This window comes from Mirounga angustirostris, unplaced genomic scaffold (genome assembly GCF_029215605.1).
Source record: "Mirounga angustirostris isolate CCGP_5_RB_7025 unplaced genomic scaffold, mMirAng1.0.hap1 SCAF_1, whole genome shotgun sequence".
NCBI lineage: Eukaryota > Metazoa > Chordata > Mammalia > Carnivora > Phocidae > Mirounga > Mirounga angustirostris.
Genome location: NW_026991709.1, coordinates 47168420 through 47189725, shown reverse-complemented (window position 1 = coordinate 47189725; position 21306 = coordinate 47168420). Strand labels below are relative to the sequence as shown.

At 35.9% G+C, this 21306-nt stretch overlaps 1 protein-coding gene across 3 annotated transcripts in view; it reads right to left on the bottom strand.

Moving 5' to 3' along the window:
- Positions 1 to 4087: 4087 nt before the first annotated feature.
- TBC1D23 (TBC1 domain family member 23) overlaps positions 4088 to 21306 on the bottom strand; it is a 54831-nt gene continuing 37612 nt past the window's right edge. For 2 of the 3 annotated variants that reach the window (XM_045902749.2, XM_045902751.3), the window contains exons 13-20: positions 20218 to 20260; positions 18397 to 18506; positions 15895 to 16034; positions 14211 to 14255; positions 10798 to 10886; positions 8511 to 8646; positions 6595 to 6789; positions 4088 to 5757 (exon numbers count right to left, since the gene is read on the bottom strand). In XM_045902749.2, coding sequence (XP_045758705.1) covers positions 5676 to 5757; positions 6595 to 6789; positions 8511 to 8646; positions 10798 to 10886; positions 14211 to 14255; positions 15895 to 16034; positions 18397 to 18506; positions 20218 to 20260 — 840 coding nt within the window. In that variant the 3' untranslated portion in view covers positions 4088 to 5675. The remainder of the gene's footprint in view (positions 5758 to 6594; positions 6790 to 8510; positions 8647 to 10797; positions 10887 to 14210; positions 14256 to 15894; positions 16035 to 18396; positions 18507 to 20217; positions 20261 to 21306) is intronic. The other variant, XM_045902750.2, reaches the window with a different exon arrangement.

Sequence of the window (21306 nt, the reverse complement as noted above, 5' to 3'; positions counted from 1 at the left end):
TGAGCAAGATTCCTGAGATCATGACCTGAGCCAAAGGCGGACGCTTAACAGACTGAGCCACCCACTTGCCCCGGATTGCTTTTTGATTTTTGTGTTTCATGTGTTTGTGTGTTTTTTTTTTTTCAGGTTTGGGGATGAAAAATCATAAAATGAATAAAAGCTTGCTATCCTTTTTTTTTTTTTTCTTGCTATCCTTTTCAATGCTCTGGAGTAGTTTATTGAAGTGGATCCTAGTTTTTATTTTTTTTATTTTTATTTTTTTTTTAAGATTTTATTTATTTGACAGAGAGACACAGTGAGAGAGGGAACACAAGCAGGGGGAGTGGGAGAGGGAGAAGCAGGCTTCCCGCCGAGCAGGGAGCCTGATGCGGGACTTGATCCTGGGACTCCAGGATCATGACCTGAGCTGAAGGCAGACACTTAACGACTGAGCCACCCAGGCGCCCCAGGATCCTAGTTTTTAAAAGGATACTCTAAAAACATTTTTGGAATAGAGACATTCAAGTATGAACTGGATATTTGATGCTTTGATGAATTTTGTGATTATGCCAATGTTTTTACCCTGAGAAGATGCATGCTGAAGTATTTAGGGGTAAAGTGTCAGAATGTCTGACTTGCAAATGGTAGGCAAAAAAAATATGTGCTTATAGAGCAAATGTGGCAAATTTATTAAATCTAAGAGGAGAATATATAGCTGTTCATGGTACTATTTTAAGACTTTCTAAAAGTATTGAACTATAAAACTTCAAATTATAAAATGTTCATAATAAAAATGTAGGGGAAAATACGTAGCAATTATGGTTTTTTTGAAGGTTTAACAGACCAGCTGGACCTGGCTTTATAGCAGGAAGATAATAACCTTTTAATTTCTGCTATGTTTATTAGCCTATTAAGGTTCCTGAGTCAATATTGGCCACTTATAATCTGCCAAAAAAAGTCACCCATTTCATTTAGATTTGCAAGTTCATTGGCATTAAGTTGTATCTAACAGTGGTACCAAACATGGCTAGACATGTTATTAGAACATCCAGGTGGAGATGTCCACTAAGCAGTTGGTCCTAAGCCTCAAACTCAGATGTTCAGGCTGGAGACTGATTTAGGAGTCATCAGCTATTTAAACTAGGACAAAGTTCTGAGTGTGGATGACAACTTGCGAGTGGACTGTGAAAAGCACAGGCATAAGAAGGGCCTGTGAAACCTGGTAAGGAGCCATCTGAGAGGTAGGAGAACCAGGAGAGGGACATCAAGACCAAGAGTCTGTGGGCGCTATGTTCCCTACATCGCATGCAGGGAAGCTAGTGACTTGGGTTCTAGAGAAGGAACAGTAAGAAATATGAAAACTGTTTTTGAGCTTTCCTTTAGAAGTTTCTAAAGTTCTAAACTAAGCCCTAAGGGAAAAGCTAGTCACTGGGTTCCGGTTCTGGTTCTGCCACTGATATGATGCTAAGGCAAATCGCCTCATTCTCAGGGCCTTTTCATCATCTGTAGCACAGAAGGGTTCAGAGGCAAAGGAGAGGTTGGAGGACTGAGTTCGTCTGTCACCTCTTCACTCCCTGTGAACCACAGCAGCTCTGCCTTCATGTTTCCATGTTCCCTTTCATCTGACATTGGAAAAGTAGCCAAAGATTAAAAGCACTACACTAAATGGATCTCCAAAATCTGGTATTGCCAATCATGTCTCACAGCTTCAATGACCATTTCCAGGCTGGTACTGGTCAGATTTCTTTTTTTATTCCAGAGGAGCTTTCCCAGCACTTCCAGCTGCTGTAAGTCATCTCTGTTTACATGCCTTGACATCAGTTTAAACTCAACCATCCAAAACTCATTTTATCATCTCTAAAAGAGCTTCTCCCAGCTTTGCTCTTACATAGAGGCCCCACCATTTGTGCTGTTTTCCAATTCTCCTAGTTCCCCATGCCTTCCCCTCAAAAATCGAAATCACTTCTGTATGTTTACCATCCACCTCTGGTGAAGGACAGGGCCCTTCTGACTCTCCTAAAATACCCCTTGATTTCTGCCTCCTTTTCTGTCCCTGTGACCACCCCTCATGGCTAGGCTTTCCTCATTTGGGGGAGATTGCTTTAGGCAATTTAACTGGTCTCCTTTCCCTCAGCATCTTATCCTCCAATCACTCTTCATAGTATTAGGGAAGTTAGTCTGGGGGGACATAAAGTTCAATTTTTGGGGGTGAGGTAGATATACAAATGACTAATAGCAGAGACAAAGGGCTGAAAATCAGAATTAGAATCATCTCCACCATATAAGAACAAGAACTCTAAGAACAGATGAGATCTTAGGAGAATATATACTACAAAAAAACAAAAGATCCAACTTGGGAATTATCATACTGGGTTTAGAGCTTTGCACGAATGTCCATCAAGTGACGAATGGATAGGGGCACCTGGGTGGCTCAGTCAGTTAAGTGTCTGCCTTCGGCTCAGGTCATGATCCTGGAGTCCTGGGATTGAGCCCCGCATTGGGCTCCCTGCTCATCGGGGAGTCTGCTTCTCCCTCTCTCTCTGCCCCTCCCCTGACTCATACTCACTTTCTTTCTCTCTCTCGAATAAAAAAAATTTTAAAAGCGATGAATGGATAAATAAAACGTGATATATCCAATACAACGGAATATTCTTCAGGCATAAAAAGGAATGAAATTCTGATACATACTACAACACGGGAGGAAGCTTGAAAATATTATGCTAAGTGAAAGAAGCCAGACACAAAAGACACTTATTGTATGATTCCTTTTATCATGAAATGTCCAGAATAGGCAAATCCATAGAGACAGAAAGGAAATTAGCAGCTGCCAAGGGCTGGAGGAAGAAAGTGAAAAGGGGAGTGACTGCTAATGGGTATGGATTTTTTTTAAAGATTTTACTTATTTGAGAGAGAAAGAGAGAGCGCATGAAAGAGCACAAGGGGGTAGGGCAGGGGAGAGGGACAGAGGGAGAGGCAGAAGCAGACTCCCCCCCACCCCAACACCACGGAGCAGGGAACCAACGCGGGCTGGATCCCAGGACCCTGGGATCATGACCTGAGCCAAAGGCAGACACTTAACCTACTGAGCCACCCAGACGCTCCAGGTATGGATCTTTTTTGAGCAATGAAATGTTCTGAAATAAAATAGTTGTGATGGTTGCACAAGTCTGTGAATATACTAAAAACCACTTCCTTGACCTTCAAAAAGGTGAACTTTATGGTATGTGGATTATAGTTCAATAAATTTTTAAATTCAAAATGTTAAGGGTGAAGTTGAAACATTACTTTCATCACACAACCTATGGAGTTGGGTTTTCCCCAAGACAAACTGTCAATTTTTAAATAGAATTGCCAATCTATGGCTGGCTAGTTTAGTATAAGGAGTTAAAGGTCCTGTGTGAAACATACTGGCAGCAAAAACGGTTGAGTATGTATCAGTACAAATTTATCATCCCTACTAGAAAATGTGTTTCATTAGTGGTTGGCGATTAGGATCAAATCTATGTAAAGAGAATTGATTTTCTACCTTAAAAAGCAAAAATAATTCCCAGGGAGTAGGGAGGGAAGAGGGGATACCTTCCCTTTTCACTCACTCAATTTCTTTCAGCCTTTGTTTTCTAATCTTGGAAATACAGAAGATATTAACAACCTCATAATGTTGCAAACTCTGCAATCCTTGAGAGTCCATAAGAGGTGGATATCCCAGAATGAATTCTAGTTCTGTACTTAGTGGGCCCATTAAGGAAGGATGAACTACATAAGTACCTAATACAATCAGTGACATGTATTTTCATTTAATATTTACGACTAGTAACTGTGATATTATTGCAGATGAAGAAACTAAAGTTCAGGGAAGTTAAGTAGGTCAAGGTAGAAATTTATTACACGAGGAATTTAATGTCATTAGTTTTAAACTACCTCTTCCCCCCCTCCCCATATAGATGAGCAGAAATAGGAATCTAATACTTTCAATCCTAAAACCTGAACGTTAGATTCCACTGAAAGGGTAGCCATCATTTTTCTAATATTGTGTTACCGACAGAGATTTACAAATGGGAAAGGGCAGGGGAGAAAGAGCACGAGAGAGAGAGAGTCATTAAGAACAAAGTTATGAGCAAATCGTACTGGTTTATTTACAACTGTAATTTATAAACAGTAACACAAACATCTTTACATTAATATTATGAAAAAAGTCCCATGACTGAAATGGGCAAAAAATGGAGACTTCAGGGCATTTCTAAAGGGGGCGCCAAAGAAAGAAAAAAAGAAAAATGCAATACAACCGCTGTGGGTAGAGTTATAAATATCAAGTACTGCACCAGGTGCAATTTCATGCAAATGTCTTCAACCACTCAAGTAAACGGTTTTTATTTAGATATTAGAATAAAATATCTTGAACTATGTTACCTGTAATTCACTTGATTTCCATTAAGTAAATTAAAATAGCTGGTTATAAATAGGGTACATCTAAATGTTTCTCCTATCAACCCCTTAGAGATAATCCATTACATTTTAGGACATGGCAGATTGTTAGGATTTGCTAGTTCCCAAAAAGATTTTATAAGGAGTCATTCCATAGCCCCAAACATGTTCCCGGATTTCTTCTCACCAAATGTGTCTAATATAGACCTCAATAAATTAAATTGAGAAAGCTGCAAAATGAAGCTGATCACTTTTTAGTTTTGTCATATTAAAAAATAAAAATAGTTTCAATACACTGGAACTTTTAGCAAGAGAAGACAAAAACCAAAGAAGAGAAAGGAATTTCAGAAACAGATGATAAAACAACTGTTCTTTATGTAGCTCTCTTATTATCTGGCTTTTATTTAAGTGGATACTAGTGTGGTCACAGACCATAACCTCAGTAAGGATAAATCAATGTGTGTACAACACCTGTTCTGAAATATCCTAAATCAAATATTCCACTTGTAATAAAGACCAATGACATTTTTACAGGTACAATTCTGTCTCCAAAATGTTTGTTTTAATCTTAGTATGCCTACCTACTTATTATAAGCTTTTAAGTGCTCCTTAGAAACCATTAGGATGAAGTTTAGTATGTGAAGCACCCAGTGTTCAAATCATTAGCTAATGGCACAAAAAATGATTTAGAAACTGATGCTTCAACTAGCTGGACTGCATTTCCGAGTTGGCTGGAATCTTCATCCACTTCATTAAAAAGATGTCATGTTTTTTTAAGAACAGAAACAGCAAGCTAGTAATCTATGTAATACTTTGTTTCTGATACTGCTCAGTGGATAAAACTAAATGTAGCAATTAAAGGGGTCTCTTCAACTAGTTCTATCTCTAATTTTCAGTGAAGACATTGCAAGTATATATGTGTATGGGTGTTTTTAAATCTGAAAGTGATGCATGTTCCCTTTTAAAACACAGCTCTTCAAAACAGAACTGCGTTCTGCACCCTTATTCATAAGGGCATAGGGTCAGTTACTTCAAAGTCATTTAATAACTGACCTTTATAAATCATTTTACAAAACCGAAAATGCAAAAGAAAATTTAAGAAAAATTTTAACTGTCCAGAAATTGATTATAATAATTTACACATTCTTAGACCTGCAATTCAAGCACCCCCATGAGCAAATGAAAGGTCCTCAGTTAGTATTCAATCAGGAAAATATGTCCATGTTTCTTTCTCTTGGTTGCCTTAATTTCTTTTGAAATAATTCTCTTTTATATTAACTTTCCAAAGCATCCAAAACTTTCATGATCTGTTGTTTTATGGCTTTGGTAGCATCTCCTGCATTTGGAATCAAATACCTGGGGGGGAATATACATATATATTAATATAAATTGCTTTCACTCCAAGACTCAGCTTAGATGTCACTTCCAGTGGGAAGCTTCCCGTAACCTACAAAGCAAGCAGACACACCCTTGTATTTACTCCCCATAACATCTCAATACACACTTGAAAGCACATTTCGAAAGAAAGAAAATCTAAATGTGAAAGTAAGATGATTTTTCATATACTGCACAGCCAGATGGAATGAACCACAGATCAGGAGTCAGGAGGGCTATATTTGGTCCAATTACAAGCTAGGTGTGAAGATCTGGAAGTCATTCAACTCCTCTGGGCCTCACATTTTTATAGGATTATAAAGATGGTTTAGTTTTGAGATCAGTGTGGTCCTATGGCCCTTGGTGCCAGTCCAGGAACTGTTTGTCACTGGTCCACAATAAGACAATAAGGAAAAGCTTGTACCAGACTGTAAACTAAATATACCACTCAGCACACTGCTTACTTCACTGACACTTTTTCAAAGCAATAATTTTTTTGATGAAGGAAAATAGAAACACTGGCTTATATTCTGAAACAAGCTTCCTATTGATTGCAAACCAGCATTTAGTGCAGCAATGGTACAGATTGAAGAGCCTTCTGTCAAAAAGTTTATGAAATTAGCTATGGCACTCACCGGAACCACGTGCTGATTAACCACACATGACTAACGATACAGAAGAAAAAGATCAGCAAAGAATGCTAATAAAAGCGCCTCAAGTATCCTTTTCCACCATCTATTCCCCCAAATAGAGAAACAAACTATGTTTAATAATAAACTAATTCAATAATTCAGATAATACATCCTAAGAAAATCTTACCTTTCGATTGCCAAGATTTCTATTCCTGAAGCACTGCTGTTTCCATACTTGAAGGTAATTAGCTCAGGATGTTTTTTTTTAGATGTAATTTTAACTACAGAATTTAGTGCTTGTCGAGACTGTATATAAGCCAATCCTTTCCGTGAAAGAATCTCCCTTAAACAGTACATGTGTGTTGCAGTAACCAACAGATGACTTGAGAGGGGGAAAAAAAAAACATTAAAAAACAAAGAGAATTTTAAAGAAATGTCGTGCAAAACAGCTGTTACTTCAACAATAAAAAATATTCAACTCCAGATGAAATCACTTTCTGAATTAAAGAATATAGACAAAGGATCACCTAAAAACAAAAAAGCTACCCAATAATAGTTTTTAATTTCTTTAATTGTATGCAGAATATTTTATTAACAGAAAATCTTGTAACTGTTTAAGAGCAAGTTTTATATTTTATATAATAAAATGCACAATACAGTTAGAAATCATTAAAATAATATTTTTAGAATCTACTCTGCATGGTATATAGAATATAGTACTTTTCAAACTTTTCCACAGTTATTGTCTATATTCATAAACTATTCTCATTCACTATACTATAGTGTATACTTTACATTGGCCACTAAGCAGTAGTTGGGCTGCCTTACATGTTTTATATTTGGTAACTGGACCTTGAACATAGAATGGGCACAGAATTATTAACACACACCCTCCTGTGTCTCAGCTCACTTAATATAGGGACATACTCATACACTTTTATGTAATACAATAAGACTAATATTACACAAGGCCAGAATGCAGGGCATTCTGCAGAATAGAAGGCCTAGCCTCAGAGGATTCACTCATCATGGTGGTAAGGGCCGTGGTACTGTTGGACACTGGGTGAGACTAAAGAGATTAACAGGCACATGCAATGTGTGAACCATGACTGGATCCTGGATCAGAAGAAAAAAAGAGACTAGAAAAGATACTTTGGGGCACTCTGAAAAATCTGAGTGTGAACTATATGTTGAATGATGTTCATTTTAAGGTTTCAAAGAGTGATAATGCTATTGAAGTTGTGTAAGAGAATGCTCATATTCTTGGGTGATTTACGCTGAAGTATTTTGGGGTAAAGTGTCGTATCTGTAAGATTCTTCTGAATGGCTTGACAAAAGAGAACTGTATATGTATGTGTGTCTATGTATAGATACATAAATGGAGAGATGGGGCAGTGCAAAAAGAAATTAAAATCTGATGAACCTTAGATGTTTATAAAGATGTTCAATGTACTGTTTCTTTAACTTTTTTGGTTAAATTTTTCAAAATAAAAAATTACTACATAAGAAATATTTTTAAAAATCAAGACATTTAGGGGCGCCTGGGTGGCTCAGTCGGTTAAGTGTCTGCCTTCAACTCAGGTCATGATCTCGGGGTCCTGGGATCAAGCCCCATGCTGGGCTCCCTGCTCAGTGGGGAGCCTGCTTCTCCCTCTCCCTCTGCCTCTGCCCCTGCTTGTGTGCCCTCTCTTTCTCTCTCAAATAAATAAATTAAGTCTTTATTTTTTAAAGCTTTTTTTTTTTTTTTAAGATTTTATTTATTTATTTGACAGAGAGAGAGACAGCGAGAAAGGGAACACAAGCAGGGGGAGTGGGAGAGGGAGAAGCAGGCTTCCCGCCAAGCAGGAGCCCGATGCAGGGCTCGATCCCAGGACCCTGGGATCATGGCCTGAGCCGAAGGCAGACGCTTAACGACTGAGCCACCCAGGCGCCCCTAAATTAAGTCTTTAAAAAAAGAAAATAAAAATCAAGACATATGATACAAATTGACAAAGTGAAATTATATCTTCCTACACTTGAATAAAGAAAATTTCTTCTGCAGTTGTTTTTGTATTAACGTCCCAAATTTAATTTTACTTCAGAAGAAGGCATTTTAAAAAGTACCTAGGAAACATGTGTCCACTTTCCTTAACTTCTTTACAAGGAAAATGATGCTTGACGTCTGGCTTGTTTATCCAAGTCTGGATGTTTACAACCTCTTTTCTGTCATCATCTGACATTGAAGAGCTATCAATTTCATCTACGAAGAATTGAAAGTATTAAAAGTGGGAATTACCAACTTTAAAAACGAGACATTTCTTAACAGCCTGAAAAAAAAATTTCAATATTTTAAACATACAGTTTGAAAAACAAAACAATTCTAATCCTGCTACTATATTTCCTTATGCTCCTCACATAATACAGAAATATTATTATGAAACTTTAGGCCACATGGTAAGAAAGTGAGGTGAAAATACTAAGAATACACTTGTAACACTGTGTGTCAACTTCAAAAAAAATACTTCAAAAAAATAATGGAAATGAATTTTTAAAAGACTAAACTATCTGAGGAATTTCAAAACTTTTGCTTTACATAACATGACTCTAATCTATGTCTAGACTCTACAAGGTGACTGAATTGTCCAATAAGAAGCACCTATCTTGAGGGCAAAGATGGCAGAGTTCTTTTCCTCTTGCTGGTTTTTGATTTTGAGAAAAACAACCCAAAAAATCCAACCCGGGATAAATAAGTAAAAATCTCTTCAGTGTTTTTTCTTTTTCATGAGATAACTGTAAGACATTCTAATTATTTTGTTTTTCTAATTTAAGAAAGAGGAATTACAGTTGCTAGGGTTAATAATTACAAATATTCCTCCCTTTTTAAGAAATACTTCAAAATATAAAGAAATAATAAAAAAGGAAATCTCATATATCTATACACTTTCAGCCTAAATAAAAAGTGGAAACCTTGTATCTCTCTCCCCAATCACATTCCTCTCCCTTGTCCACTAAGAAACAGTGACTGTTACGGTTCATCCTTTCCTTTAATCATACATGAATATCCCTAAACAACATACAGTAGTGTTTTGCATTTTAAGTAACATTTATATAAATAGTAGACAGTTGGATTGTATTCTTCCACAACTGCTTCTTCACTCCCAACACTGTAAAATTTATCCATGTTGATACACAGAGCTCTAGTTTTCTCATGTTCATTACTGTGCAATTTTCCATAATATAAATACATGTGTAAATACGTGACACATGAAAATATACCGTAATTTATTCATCCATATGCCTCTCAGAGGAATGAAAATAGTTGAAATGAAAACTATTAATGAAAGAAGTTGAAATATTCAGGGAGAGCTAGAGACTGATAAATAACAGGAAGATAGCAACAAAAAGAGAGGGGCAAGGACAAAAAAAACCCAATTAGAAATAGCACACAGAAAATTTCATTTACCTCAATGTTACATTGTTTTTGGGAAGGTGATTTTGTAATATTTATTAAACTGTCAAATGTGGTTCCCTATAATCTAACAATCTTACTACTAAGAATATACCCTCTATACATACTTACAAAAATTCATAAATACATGTATAAAAATATTATCATTTGAGACAAAAAAAACTGGAAAACTATCAGTGTGAACTGTGAGAAAAATGATTAAATAAATTATGGTATGCTTATATGATAGAAAGAGAATGATGGTGGAATATGGGCTGAGATGGAAAATATGCAACATGTATTACTAAATAGAAAAAGCAAGGTGAAATTTGGGAGTTTTTTCCCTCTCATTTTGTATATTTATTTACTGTTTTATTTTTTCTAACCCAATAACACATATTAATATTAATCATGATTACTTAACCAAAGTAATCTTGGCAGCCGCAATATGAACCAAAGTAATGAATTATTTTTAAAAAATACAAAGACAACCACAGAGAATGACAAATTTCCCTGGCACAATATCCCCATCTTGTGGCCCTTTAGGATATTGCCTCCAATTCAAAAAGGCTCTTTCCAGATGTCTCAATTTTGGAATTCCCTGACTTTAGTCTCACAACTCTCAATCTTCTAGGTGGATGGATCAAGGGGATTTAAATCAAATCCCATGGACCTAAATACTATTTCAACACTGATAATTCCCAGATCATCAGTTTATTAGACCTTCTCTCTTTGGCTAAAGACTCCTACAAATCAACTGCCACTCAGCATTTCTGCTTGAATTCTAATAGGCATAACTTAGGATGTCTAAAACCAAACTCTTAGTAGAAAAACTACAGACTCTCCAATCTACAGAATCTTTTTTTTTTTTTTTAAGTCGTTGTTGGCTAATCCCAGAATGCTCTCTCTAATCACTGCTGATTAGATCAGGAAAGCATCTACAGGTAAGTGTTATTACTATACCTGTGTCATATTCTTCTTCATCCCCAATGCTGAAAACAGGCTTTACACCACGGTAAGGCTTGCCCACTCTGTCACTGCTGCTCACATGCCTATATTCAAAGAATTTTAGAGGGGAAATCATCACTTAAGAAGTTACCAAAGATTTTCACCAAGTATCATATAAATATTTAAACAAAATGTACATATTCTTTGCCCCTAGCCCCCACATAACACCCAGTTTAGGATAGTTATGTTAGGGAAACTGTAACAAGATAAGGAAATTATGTTAGCAAAAGTGGCATTATGTCTTGATAGGCTGAATGCTTTCAATCTGTAAAAACTAAACAAAATTTTTAATATTTATATTAAAACCAGTGCTTAGATCTGTGTAGCCTTAGGGAAGTCATTTAACCTCTCTGTGATTCTGTTTTCATATCTCTAAAACAACTATAGTAACAATATTTACCCTTCAAGGTTACTGTGAGAATTATATCAGTTAATATTTTGTAAAGCTCTTAGAATGCCTGGCATATAGCAAGTGCTATGCACATCTGTTAGATAAAATAGGTTATGGAACCAAATATTCAAATTCTAGGAGAAGTGTTAAGGCTTTCTCATATGGGAGCAAATACCTTAAGGTTCTTCCTCCCTTTTTTTTTTTTATCAGTTTCAGTTGTACAACATTGTGACTCAACAATTCTGTACATTACCCAATGCTCACATTATAATCCTCCCATTTTTTTTATTACTGTTACTTTTGTTTTAATAGAAACATGCTACTTCTTTTACATAAATGTAAATAAACCATGAAAATTTAATCTGCCTTTCTTTTTCAAGTGGCAGAAGCATAAACAACATGTAAACTCAAACTTGATTAGTTCTGCAGGAAGTATGACCTCTCTCTTTTTAACGTAAAAATTTATACCTTAGTACTTTTTAGGTAAACTCAAACAAACCAAGAAGAAAAATTAAAATATTTCAACAAAATACATGTTTCTAGGGAAAAAGCACTGTATTATTTGTAAGATAAATGTTCCATCAAGATTATCTACAATGAAGAAAAACTGGCCTTTTTTGGGTCATATATCAAGAGATAATCCAATATGGAGAAAAATTCAAGTTACATGTCTTAATCTTAGAATTCAGTTTTTCCAGAATATAGAGATCAAGTCTGTATTTTAAATAATTTCTTAATACATATCTTCAATAAGATATTATTCATTAGAGCAAATGAAATAAATAATTCAAACAACTATAAAACTCAGATGGAGTTTTCTTATAAAAGACAAAGATAATACAGCTTTGTCTAAAAATACTTTAGTGCCATCTAGATTATAAAACTGTATGAGATGATTATTGGTTCTCTCCTGATTTATAGTAAAGCATAATTAAACAGACATAACATAGAAACAAAGATGTTTACAGTAGATGCTTGAACCAGAAGGCAAGTATAAACAAAGCGAAAATAAAAAAAAAAAAGGGGGGGGTGGATCTGGCTGGCTCAATCAGTAGATGTGACTGGATCTCAGGGTTGTGAGTTTAAGCCCCACCTTGGGCATGGAGCCTACTTACAATTAAGAAAAAAAAATTTTAATAATCTTGTTTATAAACATTGCTGAAATAGTTTGTTTTTTTTTTTTTAAAGATTTTATTTATTCATTTGAGACACAGAGATACAGAGAGAGAGAGAGAGAAAGCATGAGCAGGGAGAGAGGCAGAGGGAGAGGGAGAAGCAGGCTCCTCGCTGAGCCAGAAGCCCAATGCGGGGCTCGATCCAGGACCCTGGGATCATGACCTGAGCCGAAGGCAGATGCTTAACCATCTGAGCCACCGAGGCGCCCCCTGAAATAGTTCTTAACAGACTGGCTAAAAATTAATGAAATTCAATGGCTGGACTCTTTTAAAAAAAAAAAGCAGTATACTTATACGTTTTTAGCTGAATAACAAAAACATCTGTAACATAGTTTGACCAGGCTTTATTTACTGTGCTCAGAAGGAAACCCGGTTCTCCCTAACTTTTCACTAAATTCTGTTTTCAAAATATTTGCCTGTAGACCAAAGAAGATCATTTAAATTTTTAAAACCTTAAGAATTTGGGAGAAAATTGGGAGTTAAAATTAGACTACTTCGATGGTTCTCTAAAAAGAGAAGGTAGAAAGATGACTCACAAATAGATTATAATTTTAAAAGAAGCAACTGCCTTTAAAATAGTCTCAGATAAAATTGTGATAGAGGCTCTATAATTGGCATTGTGCAGGAATAGTCACAGTAAATAAAAACTCTTACCAGTAAGTTAGGAGTAAACTACTGCTTTTAAAAATGCTACTTCTAGTCACTGAAAATATCGAAATGACCAAAAAAAAAGTCAACCCCATTATTCCAAAGCTTAACATATTTAAAATACAACTTGAGGGGCGCCGGGGTTGGCTCAGGCAGTTGGGCCGCTGACTCTTGATTTCGGCTCAGGTCATAGTCTCAGGGTCCTGGGATCGAGCCCTGGGTCGGGCCCTGTGCTCAGCTGAGGGTCAGCTTGAGAATTCTCTCTCCCTCTGCCCCTTCCCCTCACTCGCACGCTCTAAAATAAATAAATAAATTAGTTAATCTTAAAAGACAACTAGAATTTCTTTTAAAATGTCCATAGATATTGCTGTAATTGATATCGTAATTTAAACTGCAGAAAAATTCTGTGGGTATAAAAACTGTAAAGCCATATAAAAGTATTAAGTTAGTAAAGTTCTTCTGTGCATCCTAATTGAAGATCCAGTAAATTTTTAAACTTAGACCTGCACAATCTAACGACAAGTACCCCATCTTACTGGGACAGAGAAGAGATGGATTAGGCATTAACATGTCCCCGATGACCTAATTTCTTTCATGGAAAAACCAAAGAACTGTGGTTCTTTGGAACTGATTTATGTATGTTTTTTCACCAACCTAAATACATCTAATTAAGAAAAATCTTTTAAAAAAGATTATAAAATTACATAACATACCTGAATTAGCAATTTTGAACCACGACCTATGCCTTCTCTCAGTAATATTCTCTAGTGTTAGGGCAGAAGATAGAAGCAAATGATCTCCAAAGCTACCACCCTGCCAACTCTGAGACTAAGTATTTCCTTTGTTTCACCATCCTCTCTTTCAGAATAAAAACTGCAGGTTTTATGAAGTTCTTGGGTTTGAATGTACTTGATTTTTATCTGAGGTATGACATATATAAAGCAGCATGCAAGGAAAAAAATTAAAATGATCAAACAAAAACCAAATACAGCTCAATCAATATCACACACTCCTAAAAGCAGAATAAGAAAAGTTTAGCACTTGAAACAGCTGCATGAAATTTTAGCTAAGACAGTGTGAGGCTTATAGAGAGCATGAGGCATGCTAAAAAGGAAAAGGATGGTCCCAGAAAGTTGCTCTACTCATTGGCTTACCGCTCTGTACAGGCTCTGTCTGGCCAAGGAAGATTGAAAGACATTCTATAGCAAATTGAGGCAGAGGACAGAACAAAATGATTATTAAAAACACAACGGCTTTAAAACAAAAATATAGTATAATCACTTTTTCTAACCCTGAGCATATATTATAAAGAAAATGTTTTGATCATCCCAAGTACAAAGAAAAATGAAGAAAAGCTAGTTTCAACGGATTTTTTTTAACAAAGGCAACAGTCTTTTCAAGTAAGAGTTATCACTAGTTCATTTTAAAATATAATTTTAAATGCTCATGCTACAAATTTTAGCAATAGTACTCTAGTTCAGAATGCACTAACTTTAAAGTAAAAAAGTTACAGGCTTTGGAGAACAATTTTTTTTTTTAAAGATTTTATTTATTTATTTGACAGAGAGAGACACAGCAAGAGAGGGAACACAAGCAGGGGGAGTGGGAGAGGGAGAAGCAGGCTTTCCGCCGAGCAGGGAGCCCAATGCGGGGCTCGATCCCAGGACTCTGAGATCATGACCTGAGCTGAAGGCAGACGCTTAACCGACTGAGCCACCCAGGCGCCCCTGGAGAACAATTTTAATGAGCAAAAAAGACCCTGAGGCTTGATAAAACACTTTAATATTATTTATCAGTGGGCCATTTTAGACAGGCACAGTTTTTTTGGATTTGTGAAAATAACCTACTCTCTTCTTTGCTATTTACTAAGCAAGGAAAAACATGTACTTTTGTATGCATATATGCTATAATTAAAAAGTAACAATAGATTTCTGACATTCAATTCTTAAAGTCAAATGTTTCAACTTTCCTAGGATACTGCAAGGAAGACATGAGAGTGAAATGAAATAATGCACTTTCAAGATCAGGCTTGCTTAGCAACAAATTCTGTGTTGGAATTACTAGGTTAGTTTTGAACTGCAGGAACAAGAAAGATCAACCAGACTACTATGTGGAGGAAAAACCACTGTGGACTCTACAGTTCCAGTAAGAAACATTAAAACTCACATTCATAAACATCATTTGTTAGCTAAACCCTTCTTTTGTAATTTGTGAGAAAACAGGGGTCACTTATATTCTGTGAACACAATTCTATGAAGATTTTCTAAACTCTCAAACTTGAGAAAATGGGTTTCTGGGGTGCATGGCTGGCTCAGTTGGTGGAGCATCTGACTCTTGACATTGGGGCTGTTGAGTTTGAGCCCCATGTTGGGTGTAGAGAGTACTTTAAAAAATAATTAAAAAAAAAAAAAAAGAAAGAAAATGGGTTTTTGCTTTATTTAGCATGACCAAATTTTCTAGGTTACAAATTCCCAGAGGAGAAGAGGAGGTTCCTGCTTTGAGATTACTGCATTTTGTAGATAGTTCCCATCCATCTGACATGTGGGCAACAGCTACTATATGAAATGTAATATATAGAATAGCATCTTAATATTTTTTTAGTGAACCACATAGAGGGGCAGTACCATTATTTATTATGAACAGAAGAAGAAAGAAATCATTACAGTCAAATATTATAGCAATAAAGGACATCTCTGCAATTATAATGAAAACTGAAATTATCTAATTAAAAAATGTACTTTATGATTCTTCTAGAACACATTCAATTCAACTAGCTTTTACTGTAAGACATGTTTCTTTAGTTACTAATCATAAACTCATACCATATAAGCAACTCACCGGTCCACAGGAGTTGATGTATTCTCAATAAAACTGATAACTTTTTCCCTGACATTAACGGATTTCGTCTTCAAAGCAACAGTCATTTTATTTACTAGTGATTTCATTCCTCTATCATTTGAGCCATTAGAAGATTCACCCTGAAAAAAAAAAAAGAACTTACTGATAAATTAACTGTTCTCCTAATGATCAGCAGAGACACTACTGCTAAAGATTGTCTAGATGTTATGGACTGAACTGTGGTCATATGTTAAAAGTTCATTCTTCTAGTACACCTCAGAAAATGACTGTATGCAGAGATAGAGCCTTTAAAGAGTAAATTAAAGTTAAATGAAGTCATACAGATGGGCCTTAATTCAATATGACTAGTGTCCTTATAGGAAGAGGGGGAGACATCAGGGATGCACATACACAGAAAAAAGGCCACGTGCGTCCAGAGAGACAAGAAGGCAGTCATATGCAACCCAGTGAGATGCCTGAGGAGTAATCAAACCTGCAAACCCTTTGATCCCAGACCTGCAGCCTCCAGAACTATAAGAAAATTAACTTCTGTTTTCCAGAGTGGCTGCACCAGCTTGCATTCCCAACAACAGTGTAGGAGGGTTCCCCTTTCTCAGCCACTTTGGAAAACAGTATGGAGGTTCCTCAAAAAGTTGAAAATAGAGCTACCCTATTACCCAGCAATTGCACTACTGGCTATTTACCCCAAAGATACAAATGTAGTGATCCGAAAGGGTTCGTGCACCTCGATGTTTATAGCAGCAGTGTCCACAACAGCCAAACTATGGAAAGAGCCAAGATGTCCATCGAGAGATGAATGGATAAAGAAGATGTGGTATATATATACAATGGAATATTACGCAGCCATCTAAAAGAATGAAATCTTGCCATTTGCAACAACGTGGATGGAACTGGAGGGTATTATGCTGAGCGAAATAAGTCAATCAGAGAAAGACATGTATCATATGATCTCACTGATGTGAGGAATTCTTAATCTCAGGAAACAAACTGAGGGTTGCTGGAGTGGTGGGGGGTGGGAGGGATGGGGTGGCTGGGTGATTGACATTGGGGAGGGTATGTGCTATGGTGAGTGCTGTGAATTGTGTAAGACTGTTGAATCACACACCTGTACCTCTGAAACAAATAATACATTATAAAACAAAGAAAATTAACTTCTGTTGTTTAAGCCAACTACCTGGTTGTATTTTGTTATGACAGGCCTAACAGACCGATACACTAGGTAAAACCATTTTAGGGATGGGAATAAGAAATGAAAAATGAGGCTATATGTTGCATTTATAAATGCATAAAGTCTGACATCAAAAACTAATGATGTAATGAATGGTGACTAACGTAATGTAATAAAATAAAATTTAAAAAAATGCATAAAGTCTGAAACTACCTTCTTTATTCAATAAGAAATAAAGTTACTGACCTTTTCTTAACTTCAATTACTCCATAAAAATAATCAAAAGTATAATCAGAATATCATTCATGTGGCTAAATTTTTAAACATTTATTCCTTATAAATTTTTGCTGTTTAAATATTTTCACTTAGGCCTTCAATTTCTCAAGAAAAATTATTTTTATGTACCTAATGTAATAGGTGTGAGTGTAATTCTTAAACTGTTTCACGGAATTGCTCCATACTCCCTAAAGGGCAAGTTAGCAAGAGGTGTCAGAAGTTTAAAAGTGTGCCCATCTTTTGCCCATTAATTACTCTTTAGAACTTGAGAAGGAAATTAGAAAGTGCCCTAGGATTTAGGTATTATTAGATGGAAAATTAAATTTAAAAAAAACAAATGCTTTTAAATAGGCATTTTATTTATTTTTAAAGTTTTTGTTTTAATTACAGCTAATTAACATATAGTATAATGTAAGATTCTAGTGGTGGGGCTCCTGGGTGGCACAGTCCGTTAAGTGTCTGCCTTCAGCTCAGGTCATGATCCCAGGGTCCTGGGATGAGCCCTGTGACATCGTTATTGGGCTCCCTGCTCAGTGGGGAGCTTGTTTCTCCCTCTCCCTCTGCCACCTCTCTCAAATATATATATGGGTGGACTGAAGTTATAATCATGTAAATTTGTGGTGGGGGAGGGTACAGATATGGTCTGCAGGAGATGTGACCATAAGGCTCAGTATTCATTTGGCTCATACTAATTGGGAGATTCCTAGAACCAGATCACTTGGGAGTCCCAGCTAGTCATAGGACTCAGTATTATCTCCATTGATATTTAAGCTGAAGCAGAAAATTGTCACTAGATGATACCAAACTGCAGCTGGACAGGGAGAAATCTGATTCAGCAGGTGGACCTCCAGAACTCCTGGCTAGTTTAGATGTGCAGGCCTGTTCCATCATTACATTAAACTTGCAATAATATGACTTGTCACTCTATGTGTTTGAAATATTTTGACTCCATTTCTGTTATGGTGAGAGTTTAACAGTTAGTTACCTTTCCTGGGCATTTATCCAAATCTGGCGACATATTCTACACATACACTTACATCAACAGAAGAATTGATACTGCTCCTTGAGCCTGAGGTACTAGCAATCCAATGGCCATATCCATTTTCTGGTCCATCCACATTTATGTCCGCCAGGTGCTGCTGCAGTGCTTAAGATAAACAAGAAGAAAAAAAACAATAGCTCACATTATCAACCCCCTTTAGAAAGATTCATTACCAGAGACTGTAATAAACATGTCATAGCTGAATGAAAGAGGATCCAAAGATATAATTACAGGTATTTTTTTCTGTACCTCTGTAAAGGAATGAAGGACTCTAAGCTACAGAAAGCCTTCTTCTTCTTCTAAAGCCCTCTGTACAACTACAATTTTTCATTACTGACCTTAAGGATGACAATAACTATATACAGACTTGATGTTTTCCTCTTTGGAAGGGTATCTTTAAGTATTAAGAAATAATCTCAGCAACACTTTTATGACATAAGGGATTAAAAGAAAACCTATGGTGGCTTTTGTTTTACCACAGACATCTAATTAATCTTTCCCATAGTAAAGAAGGTATTAACTGCTATGGAGAGATTATTTTTGAAAAAGAAATAATCCATAATTAGAAAAAAGCTTCTAAAACCTAGACTATACCATAAAGACTGCTTTTCAGATACTTTTGATAATAAGCTTAATAACCAATTCTGTATCATGCTGTCAAAATTCCTAATAAATCACACTGGGCATAAGGCCAATACTTGCTTAACACTACTTATTAAAGTAACCCCTTTTGCAGACCACTCTGGGTATGAGCCCCAAAGGTTGTTAGTTATCAGGCCATGATATGTAGGAGATTAACATAATCCTTGCTAATATCAAAGACCAAGAGGAAATAGATCCTAATCTATCAAAAATTCTAAGTTATAACACAAGATTGTATTAGGTCAGAACTTAATCCTTATGAGACTCTCATGATTCAAACTTATGATTCTACTACTCAACAAATATTAATTTTACTATTAAAGGCTCTTTATTTCTTAATTGAAATATACTTGACCTATAACACTGTATAAATTTAAGGTATACAACATGTTTGCTTTATATACTGTAATATGATTTCCATTTCGGCAATAGTTAGCACCTCTATTGCATCACATAATTACCATTCCTTTTTTATGGTGGCAATAATTAAGATTTAGTCTCTTCGCAAGTTTATCATAATACAATATTGTTGTCTATGTTCACCATACTTACAGTACTCCAGGACTTATTTTTCTACTAGTCACAAGTTTGTACTCTTAAATAACAACATTTGTAAAAAAGACAGTCTCTTTTTAATCTTTTTACGCTGACCTAATCCTTCATAAATTCTCAAATCTCTGCCTACAGAGATTTGGCAATTATTTTACTATCCTGGATTACCAGATATTAGTCTGAAGATTTGAAAACATCAGTTTGTTTTATTCCATTCCATATTTTTTTAGCAGCTAATACTTTCAAGGAGCTCAAAAATTAAATAAAAATATAACAAAAAGGAAAGAGTATGAAAAGTATTCCTTCTACCCTTGTTCCCAGTCCTATCTATTCTACCTTCTCCATAAAGACAAATCATGTAGACTAGATGCTACTTTTTTACAAATACAAGCTCATTAAACATACCTATTGAAATAATCTTCCATTAAATATTTGCTCATTTCAATTGTCTATTGTGTTTGTCTGTTATCTATATGTCCTGCTTGCCTTGTCTTTTCTGAAAATATAGAATGACTGAAGAGAGAGTTTATCCATTAACTAATTTGGTCACTCCAAATCAGGTCTGGTGATATAATTTCCTCTGAAAAGTGGAGACAAAGCGATTAATAAATTAAAACCTTACCCATAAATCCTCCACTGGCAATGCTCACATATTCTTTGTTTTTCTGTAAAAAAACCAGAACTTAAGTTATTCCAAAATGCAATTTAATGAAAACCTCTCATAGTTCTATAAACATTAACAAATGTAATATAAAGCTATACATTAGATTTCTGGACTTTTTCTTTTCTTTGACATTTTGGAAGCTGACAAAAAGATATACATAAATTTACCTTATACATTGTAAGGTCTGTGTTTGGGTGGAAAGAAGGGGACAACTTCATAGCTACTAACAATATTATGATTTTATTTATATTATAGTTCCAATAATATAATAAAGAGTCAAACCCAAACCAGTAAAATTATATTTTTGGATATAATTAGAGTAGTTTTTAAAAGCTTTCAAAATATGTTGTGTCCTTCATAAAAAATATAAAAACAAATATTAGAGCTAATTATGAGTAAGAAATAACAGCATGTTACCATTTTACAAACTACTACAAAAATTAATGGATCTAATAAACAATGGCAAAGAAAGAATGAGACATAAAGAAGAGAGATATCGGGGCACCTGGGTGGCTCAGTTAGTTAAGCGTCTGCCTTCAGCTCAGGTCATGATCCCAGGGTCCTGGGATAGAGCCCCACATCAGGCTCCCTGCTCAGCGGGGAGTCTGCTTCTTGCTCTCCCTCTGCTCCTCTCCCTGCTTGTGCTCTCTCTCTCTCAAATAAATAAAATCTTAAAAAAGAGAGAGGGGCTTAGTTGTTAAGCATCCATTTTTGGCTCGGGTCGTGATCCCAGGGTCCTGGGATCGAGCCTGCATCAGGCTCCCTGCTCAGTGGGAAGCCTGCTTCTCCCTCTCCCACTCCCCCTGCTTGTGTTCCCTCTCTTGCTGTCTCTCTGTCAAATAAAAAAAAAAAAGAGAGAGAGAGAGAGAGGTATCTGGGTATGTACCTCCTGATGAAAGCTCACACCACCCAGGACTTCCTGTCCCCCACCAAGTCTCTAGATCTAACTACCAACTTAGAGGAAATACCAGGGACAGAACCTGATAAACAACACAATGTGAATGCAATCAGCAAAATTAGAATGTGGGAAACTCTCTATAAAAAGTA